The sequence below is a fragment of the Bison bison genome, unplaced genomic scaffold (assembly GCF_000754665.1).
Source record: "Bison bison bison isolate TAMUID 2011002044 unplaced genomic scaffold, Bison_UMD1.0 scf7180017864057, whole genome shotgun sequence".
In the NCBI taxonomy this organism is placed as follows: Eukaryota; Metazoa; Chordata; class Mammalia; order Artiodactyla; family Bovidae; genus Bison; species Bison bison.
The window spans coordinates 4,629,160-4,639,585 of NW_011494629.1; the positions used below are offsets into that span (position 1 = coordinate 4,629,160).

The following is a 10,426-nucleotide window of genomic DNA, read 5'->3' on the forward strand; positions in this document are numbered from 1 at the left end:
GAGAAGAGCCCTTGGCTCAGGAAACTCAAACAGGGGCTCTGTATCAACCTAGAGGGGTGGGATGGGGAGGGAGATGGGAGGGAGGTTCAAAAGGGAGGCAATATATGTATACCTACGGCTGACACGACTGAGCGACTGAACTGAATTGAACTGATGGCTGATTCATGTTGAGGTTCGACAGAAAACAGCAAAATTCTATAAAGCAATTATCCTTCAATAAAAAATTAATTAAAAAAATCCTTTTGTTAAAAATACAAATTCTGTTTTTGTATGTGTCTTCATTTTAGATGAAAAATTACAGAAGAAATCTAATGATACACTTTCCTTTTTCCATATGAGCAGTAGTAGTTTTGGTTCTGATTAAACTAATTCCCTCAGAGTCCTCATTTTTGGCAAACATTCACTAAAGAAACTATTAAGCAACTCAACATTATTAGGCATTTAGATACAGATTTGTCTTTTAATGTAAAACATTTTGTGAATACAGTGCCCCAAATAGTATTTTGCTTTTTACACTTATATTTATAAGTCATTTATAATCTTATTGGTACTTTTGAGGGGGTACTTAGAGAAGATCCTATCGAGGAACCTCTGTGAAAATGATATAAAAACTAGAGGTATATTATCTTCTTACCTTAGAAGTGCAAACAGCTATGTTAGCAGGAAGCTGAGAAAACTGCTTCAGTTCAAATACATCACGTGCTGCCCATCGACTCATGTGATTTTCAGCTTTGCTTGACCCAATCACATTCTGGTTTGAGTGAATGTAAGCCACTTCCTGAACACCATCTAAGAAATAATTGATGTTTATTAACTGATGTCTTATGATGAAACAATATAGTTCAAGATATACTTTAAAAATTATCAGCAACACATTTAAAACAGGTTATGCTTATTTTATTTTTAATCTTCAAGAAAAACACTGAGTTTATATGTCAATATCTCAATATTCTTTTTAAAAAATTGAAAAGAGTTCCAATATATTTTTAAACTCAGGTTAACTTAGAAATGACTTTGCCCTCTCATATAAGAATTTTTGATATCAGGTAACAAGTTTTAGATTTAAGCGTGAAATGAGGAAAGTCATTGTAGAAGGTTGTTTCTATGAATTTGTCATCTCTGTTGATGTAAAAAAAATGTTTACTAATTTAAAAGTAGTGCTAACCTCATCTGTTCCTTTAAACAAGTACTTGATTACAGTTATGAAGTAGGAGCATGGGGTTTATGACCAGGGAGTTTTGTTTGGTCAGCTTTGTTCAGTTTTATTGTTTGTAAATTGTCTTTTTTGTACATATGCCCAGAGATTGTCAAGATTTGGAGGTTTTCAGGAAATGAAAAAAATTAACGTACAGCTTTTATCTAAAAGAAGTTTAAAAATGGCTACTTTTTTTTTTATTGCTTTGCTGCTAGGTACCTATAATTTACTTTTAAATTGTTGTCATTAAAAGAGAAGGCTAGAATTGAAGTCTATAAAACTCCCTCAAACACCTCTGACAGTGACCCTCAATTATGCCCTTCAACGCTTTTGCTTTTTCAGCCCTGAAACTCTCTCAGTCAGAATTGCCAATCATGAGAAAACAAGATGTTGTTAAATGACTAAAAGAGCAATCAAGATAATTTTCTCCTTAAATTTTGAAATATCAGTTAGGGTGTATATAGCAACAGTTTAAAACCATCCAAAGAATTCTTCTGGTAAAAAACTGACTCAGATAGTATTCTTAATTTTAATGACACATTTTATACATTCAAAATAGGTTCCACACAAACTATTACATCTTTTATATAGTAAAAAAAAAAAAGAAAAAAAATCAACTTGGCCGCTCTTTAAAACAAAAGTTCATGCAATAATTCTTCAAACCTAAAATCTAATTGTTGCACACAAACCAAAGGATAGTCTAGTATTGGTATTCCCTACTTCTTGAACGTTTGCTTTTTACCACTTAGCTTTTCTGAAAAACTTACATTAGTACCTGTTTTCACTCTAACAGAAAGAAATCCGAAGAAGATTTTCACTTTTATGAAAAAGGGCAAAAAGCAAAACAGTGTTTGTTTGTAGCCAGACCTTAAAGAGGCAGCATACTCCTCAGGAGCAAGCGTGGCCCTGCAAAGCTCCTTTACAGGAACAACACTCAGGATCTCAGCGTTAAGCCATCAGAACTTTGAACTGTGTTGGTGAGTATCTGTGCTTTACCTGGATTTACCTCGTGCGACCATTAACAAGATTTATCCTAAGGTAATTGCTTCTTTGCTTTACGCCATTTCAGTTTATGAAAAATTACATAAGGCGGCTCTACTTTTCCATAGCAGGGCAAAATAGTATGTATCATAGTGAACTTTTAAATGAAGACTACTAAAAACCACTAGAGAAAGCTTGTTTTGTCAAACACAATTATTAAAGTTTGTACATCAAAATATCAGATTCTTTCTGGTGATTTTTTGGGGGAATAAATCAAGACACTTCTGAAAGCAAAGCTAACTCAAAAATCACTAATCTGATTGTCAGCAGATGATGGTAAGGGGAAGCAGTTTTTCCAGCTCTCTAAAACATGAGAGTAACCAGACTGCAAAACCAAAAGCCAAGGACAACGCTTACAACAAAATTAGATGACAAGATATTCCTACTAGCTCTAAAATACAAGAAGCTAGGCTCAGCTCACTAGTAGCTACACACTCTGTAGGCATCAGGGCCTGTGTGAAGGAGAAAGGAAAGGGCAGGGTGGCATCTGATGGATCTGAAAACAGGAGACTCTAGCACAACAGGCTACCTGGAGATCAGCAGCTGTATTTGGGAAGATGTTCCATTCTCTAAAGCTGAGTACAGAGTACATATGGGGCTTGCCTAAGGGGCTAGGGCAGGCTAGCCCTAAGGAACTCCCCAAACTGACCCCCTAGGGCTCCCAGGCCAGGGTCAAGTAAGAAGGAAAAACTGCTAGGGTGAAGTAAACGTGAACAGAATAGGAAGAATAGGAATGAGGAAAAGAGATGGTCGAGAGCAAAGCAGGGGAAATGGTTAGAAACAATAAATCCCAATACTGTTTTGAACACTATGCAAAAATTACAAATATGAATCTCTGTGAAATTAGAAAAGATTTCCTAAATTCTGCCTCATTTTTAAAAATTCAGGGGAAAGAATTTGTATAAAAATGAGCAAAGGGTCAAATCTCATAAAAATTATAATGGAAAAGAGAATAAGCAGCAGAATAACATCCCTAAATGCCAGAAAGACAAGCTTACAAAACAAAATTGTAACTAATTTCAAAATTAGGTAAAAGACTTCAAGAAAATGGTAAAACATAGGGATCAGCAATACAAATCAGACTTTTAACTACAAAGGGCACAAACTGTTATTAACAAGAATCTCAGAGAATATTACTCTTATGAGTACTTTCTGGGATCTACTAGAAATAAGAGATCTATTAGAATATAAGCTTCAGACAATCAAAATGACTAGAGAGACACTGACATGAAGACTACTGAGAAGCATTAAATTTATAGTTACCTGCAAACCAAGAATAAAAGTCTAAGAGGAGAGCGTGTAATGCAGTAACTGTATTCTGACAGTGAACACATAACATATCCATTTTAAAAACAGGCAAAAATGGGAGAGCATATGGATAGTCGGCCCCAAACATTAATGTTTCCAGGAATCACACTACAATAGTATTGATAGTTTTATTATTTGACTTTTGTGTAATATGGATACAAAATGAGTAATTATGGGACATTATAATTAAATCATTCCCTGTGTGCTTAAGAACCAGGATTATCAGTAGAGAAGTATGTAAATATGATAGAGAAGAGGTTAAGTAAAAGCTCTAGGTGTACTCAGTCACTCAGCTGTGTCCAACTATTTGTGACCTCATGTAGCCCACCAGGCTCCTCTCTGTCCATGGGGATTCTCCAGGCAAGAATATTGGAGTGAGTTGCCATGCCCTCCTCCAGGGGATCTTCCCAAGCCAGGGATCAAACCCAGGTCTCCCACATTGCAGGCAGATTCTCTACCATCTAAGCCACAAGGGAAGCCCAAGAATACTGGAGTGGGTAGCCTATCCCTTCTCTATACCCCCAAATAAAGAATAAATATGGAAGCATGAAAATGAACTCATAAAGTATTGTATTTTATCTCATATATAAAAATACATACATGTCACACATATATAAACTCACATATACATATATATACACACACACACAATTTTTAATAAACATAATTTATCCACTGAAAAGACCCAGAGATAATAACTAAGCAAGTAGTAGCAATGATCATTTCTGGCACCAGACTGTGGTCTTGAAACACACTTTGTCACTAAAAGAAACCAAGACTTCTTAGAGAAATGACTGATTTTAGGTCTGAGGCAGAAAATGCATGAGATGATCCTGGAGTATTGTGTAATACTAGATCACTATCAAAGATGATTAGCATCACGTCAAAGATCTAAGGAATCAAAATGCTCATGTTTAAAGGCTCCCACTGTCCAAAGATGGGAAAATTGAGCCTCAATAATGGTACTAATTGAAATGAATTTAGACTCATTAAATGTGCTTGAATCAATTAATTAACAATGATTTTAAGAAAAGAAATTGAAGGATGACTAAAAGTTGGTAAAGAAATGATTTTTTCCTATCTTATCTAGATGAACTGTACCACTGGGTAAGTAATAGTAGATGAGGGGAAGTACTGCTTCACAAAAGCATTCTAACAAATGAAAAAGAAATGAGAAGTAGAAACCATCATTGTGCTACTCTGAGTGAGAATAAAGAGACAAACCAGCAAACATTTTGTCAAACACTAACATTAAGAAAACTACGATCATGGCATCCGGTCCCATCACTTCATGGCAAATAGATGGGGAAACAGTGGAAACAGTGGCAGACTTTATTTTTTGGGGCTCCAAAATCACTGTAGATGGTGACTGCAGCCATGAAATTAAAAGATACTTACTCCTTGGAAGGAAAGTTATGATCAACCTAGATAGCGTATTAAAAAGCGGAGACATTACTTTGCCAACAAAGGTCCGTCTAGTCAAGGCTATGGTTTTTCCAGTAGTCATTATGGATGTGAGAGTTGGACTATAAAGAAAGGTGAGCACCGAAGAATTGATGCTTTTGAACTATGGTGTTGGAGAAGACTTGAGAGTCCCTTGGACTACAAGGAGATCCAACCAGTCCATCCTAAAGGAGATCAGTCCTGAGTGTTCATTGGAGGGACTGATGTTGAAGCTGAAACTCCAGTACTTTGGCCACCTGATGCGAAGAGCTGACTCATTTGAAAAGACCCTGATGCTGGGAAAGACTGAGGACAGGAGAAGGGGACGACAGAGGATAAGATGGTTGGATGGCATCACCGACTCAATGGACATGGGTTTGGGTGGGCTCCAAGAGTTGGTGGAGGCCTGGCGTGCTGCAGTTCATGGGGTCGCAAAGAGTTGGACATGATTGAGAGACTGAACTGAACTTTTGTCTTGCCAGAGGGACTGAACCTGAATTTGATACAGTGTCAGAAGCCAACTGCTCATTTTCAGGAAACAGAGGGTTGAGGAATATGTTCACCTGCACCAATAGCACATAATCAGCAAGATGCAAACTGCAGAAAATAACTGGCCTGGTTTCTTCAACAAAAAAATCATACAAAGAGGGAAAAAAAAAGAAAAAAATCATATAAACTGTAAAGAATTGAAAGGGATGGAGGAAAAATCTTATAAACTATACAAAAATTTTTAATGAGACTAAACTATAATGTTAAGGGTTATACATCGTATCAAATGTGTACACGTGTATTTGATAAAACCATAAAAATGCAAAAAAGTTAAAATAATTAGTTTATAGTGATTCAGATGGGCTACATAGAAGGGATTCTGGTATACATGACCAACTTCTCTATCCTGATCTAGGTCTTCCCTTTATCCTGCCACTACCCACTTCCTCATTTGTATCTCAATACAGCATCTCGATTGCAGAGTTAATTCAAACTAATTCAAGCATCCTTTAAGAGCTATTTGATTGCATACAACAAATATGTAAAGAAAAGTTTTCAGAATGGATTTGCAGTTACCTAAAAATTTATCCATTGATTCACATATCCGATTTTGATTGACAATGCTCTCATTTGAAAATTTCATTGGTTTTCTTGGTATGAAAGTGCTATTTCTTTTATGGTTAGTTAATTTTGAAGAGACACTGATTTTATCTTTTATAGTTTTTGGTCTATGGTTCTGTTTAGAGAAACTGATGTGGCCAACAGATAAATTATCATCTGAGGATGAAAAATCATCAATAGTCTGAGAGTTACAATCTTCATCTGTTGCACACCGTTGGTTTGCTTTCTTCATTGTTTTTGGAAAAGTGTAAAGTTCCCTTTTATTTTCCTTTTTTCTCTTAAACCTCAGAGAACTAGTAGCTCTTTGCTTTCTTACTCTTGACTTGCAGAAAACTTCAATGTCATCAGATTCATCACTAATATCACCACCACCTTTTCTTTTTGTATTAGATTTCAGGGTCTCAATCTCAAGATTTAATTGTTTTGAAATTAGCCCATTTCCTCTGACATTGGTCTTTGTATCATCACCATTATTTTTTATATTTATAGGATTTTCTGATTCAGAATCTTCAGATCCATCCACAGGTGGCTTAAACCTTATATTCTTCTTAAGGAATCTCTGAGTTGTATACTGTGTGGGAAAGATGATATCACTATCTTCTGATTCTGTGACATTCTGTAAAATGTGAGGGTGGTCAGCTGTGTTTTTAAAGTTTTTCTCATCATCAGACTCAGAAGGAATATTCTCTTTTAAAATTTTCTCACTTTTATCAAAAACACATTTTCCATTTGGATTTAGGACATTAGCTAATTTCTGATGTTTCAAAGTACCAAGAGAGTCTAGACTCTTCTGACAACCAGCATTTTTGGCTTCCGTTGAAAAGCATGTGGGCTGCTCATCCGAACTTTCATTGTCAGAGGCAATATTTTCATCACCATCCTCAACTGTTTCACATTTTGTCTCAAACAATTTAGAGAAACCACACTGGAGTAAGCTAAGCTGCCCAGGAGAAACTGAAGCTCTACTTGAGTCAGATGCTTTGTTTTTCACAGTCTTTGTTACTGAGTTGCTTGCTGTTTCATCCTCACTAAAATCACTGCAGAGATCACATGCTGCTTCTGCTAGCTGTTCTGGACCTCTGTGTTCCCGACAGTCAGGCTCCCTAGCCTACAGAAGAGGCAATGACAGAAACATTAGAAAATGTCAAATAAATGATATCAAATCTATTACACCGGAAGGGAATTAAATTTGGGCAGATAATTTATATACAAGTATATCACTTGGTTTTTTCTAAAACATGTGGTAAACAAATATAAAGGATTTAATATTACAGTCTAGTATACTCTTTTCAAGTTGAATAACTTTGCGAATAAATAAAAGTTAAAACTAGAATATAAAGTGATCAAATTATTCACAAGGAAAACACAGAGCAGAACTGTTAGCTTCTAAGATGCAGAGATAGTGAAAAGCACATGACCTGTTGCTTACTGCAGTCCAGCTGATACTTTCAACCATGCTTTAAAAACAAAACAAATTTGCAGGAGTTAAAGAATTCCCAACTAGAAAATATTTCTAGTTCATTAAAAATAAGATTGGACAGGATCTTGACCACCATAAATAAATAAAATATTGAGGCTATTTTGAAGTAAAATTTATTACAAATTTAAGCCTAATATTTATTTTTTTCACATCAATTAGAGCTAAATATATTCTTCAGTTTCTGAAAACTGAGGCTTTATTAGTGAAAGATTTGGGGAAAGTATTATCTGGTAATCTGGTAATATTTCTGCCAACATTTGATATTCATGTATTTTTATAAATTTAAAAAATATTCACCACATAATGGGTGATATAAATTTATAGGGGAGTTACAAATTAATAGTTATCACTGCATATAGTTATCATAGTTATATAATACATGGCTGCATCATATGTATATTATATCAAAACATATAGTTATCATATAGCCCATTATATCTTTGGGCTACTATAAATTTAGAGTTAAATTCTTAAAAAAAAAAGACAAAAATAGCAACAGCAATTAAAATTATACACATATTCTTTACTTTTAAAAAGGCTTTATGATGACAACATAAATTTTTGTAGAATGTGCGATTACAAACTACTAAACCTGTCACAAGACAAAGGACTCAAATATCTGCTTGAGTCAGAGAATGAGTCTAATGTCTGGATTTAATAATATTAAATACATACTGATTGCGATTTTTCCATTTGTTGCTTATGTCAGATTGGTCACCTACACAGTGCATTTATTTCTAAATTTATAGTTTGGTATAGTTAAAATTCCAGTTTGGATGTAAACACCTGAAGATTGCTCCTGAATTTTTTTAATGATGTGAAATATTAGCCTAAATTATTAATTTTACTGACAGTCCTCTGACTTTGTGTCCCTGACTTTTTAAAAAATCGATTTTCTTTACACATTGAAAAATGAAGGAAAAAGAAAAGGAAGTTAAAATCATCATGTATATATTTCCCAGGAGCTCTAGATTCAAAAATTGCTTACTGTTTCTAGTTTGTGTACTGGAGGTTCCTCTTTCAACCACGTTGTAGCTGTCATGATCCCAGCTTCCACCTTGCCTTCTCTCTACAAAAAATGCAAATCACTGTATAAAATATATAAAGTAGAAACAACCAGATAAACAACAGCAATGGCATGATAAAACTTAAGAATTAGGAAAACTGAACATAGGGAATTCCCTGGCAGTTCAGTGGAGGAGGGAACAGCTACCCACTCCAATATTCTTGCCTGAAGAATTCCACGGAGAGAGGAGTGGGCTACAGTCCATGGGTTCGCAGAGAGTCTGACATGACTGAGCAACTTTCACTTTCTTTCACTTTCACTTTCTTAGTGGTTATGACTCTGCAATTTCACTGCTGTGGGCCTGGGTTCAATCCCTGTCTGGGAAACTAAGATCCCTCAAACCACATGGGGTGGCAAAAAAACAAATAAATAAGTAAACTGAGTACAGCTTGCTTTAACTCTCAAATGCTATTTTTCAATTTGCTAATTAAGGAATTCATATATATATACATTTTAAAATGCTTATAATTCTTAGATAATATAGAGGCGCTGTGGAAATCTGCCAGGCCCATAAAAAACTCATTCTTATCATAAGCTTACTTTTTCAGATAGAAAATTAATACCATTTTTCAAGCAAACTCTACTAAAAGCCCTAGTAGGGAGGGAGAGTGAAAAAAATGTTAAAAATTTACCCAGCAGTGATAGCCCATAATAACCATGTCTATATGGTAACTATATAACTTGGTATGTATATAATATTTATATAATATAAATATTATATAACATTGCAATAACTCTAAGGATACATTATCATAGAAAATACTGGGTATTCGGAACTTGATATTTTAGCTTATGTTGCTAGTGTGCTTATATTTCGTATTCATTAAAATATGTATATTGATTTCTTCAGTGAAGCAGATATGAAAATGAAAATGTCCATCTTATATAAAACTAAAAAAATCTTAATATTCTAAGAGGCTAGCTACATCTTTTAGGAAAAGTATGTTTTTACAGCTTTTGGTATATCATTTAGCAGAGATATTTAATGGCCTAGATTCTAGAATACTAAATTCTTCTTCAAAAGGAAATACATTTATTTCTCTTGTCAAGTCTATCTGTTGATAGACAAGGGGAAATAACATTATCATTACCAGAGTTACAAATAACCAATTTATGAATACACCAGTGTTCATAATATACCAAAGATATGGTTCCGATTACCTGGTACCCAGGGCAACAAGTGAGAATCTCCCCCAGTGAATTTAAAAGAATGATAAAGAGCTCCTGAATAAGATCTTTTCTACCAATGCCCAGAGGCTATCACGTTAAGGGAGTGAGGCACCTCCTTCCTAGTACTCCTTTTTTTCTCTTCAACAGAAGTCAAATATAATAGGTGTAACTGGCAGCACCAGAATTCTTCAAGCTGTCAGAACCCCTCAGTGACAGGTATATGGCAACTCCAGTCTTCTGTTGCTCAGTCCAAACACCCTGGTGTGCATGCGTGTTAAGTCACTTCAGTCATGTCCGACTCTCTGGGACCCTAGGAGCCGTAGCCCACCAGGCTTCACTGTCCAAGAGCTTCTGCAGGCAAGAATACTGGAGTGGACTGCCATGCCCTCCTCCAGGGGATCTTCCTGACCCAGGGATCGAACCTGCATCTCTTGGCGTCTACTGAATTGACAGGCGGATTCTTTAGCACCAGGGCAACATGGGAAGCCCATAACTACCCTGGTTCAATTCAGTTCAGTCGCTCAGTCGTGTCCAACTCTTTGCAACCCCATGAATCACAGCACGCCAGGCCTCCCTGTCCATCACCAACTCCTGGAGTTCACCCAAACCTGTG

The 10,426-nt window shown here is 35.6% G+C and overlaps 1 protein-coding gene across 4 annotated transcripts in view; it reads right to left on the reverse strand.

Annotated features, from left to right (window-relative positions):
• The window catches only part of LOC104985718 (DNA excision repair protein ERCC-6-like 2), a 158,752-nt gene that overhangs the window by 34,902 nt on the left and 113,424 nt on the right, over positions 1 to 10,426 (reverse strand). For all 4 annotated transcript variants that reach the window (XM_010836019.1, XM_010836018.1, XM_010836021.1 and 1 more), the window contains 3 exons: positions 8,566 to 8,646; positions 6,053 to 7,205; positions 635 to 789 (listed from right to left, as the gene is read on the reverse strand). In XM_010836019.1, coding sequence (XP_010834321.1) covers positions 635 to 789; positions 6,053 to 7,205; positions 8,566 to 8,646 — 1,389 coding nt within the window. The remainder of the gene's footprint in view (positions 1 to 634; positions 790 to 6,052; positions 7,206 to 8,565; positions 8,647 to 10,426) is intronic.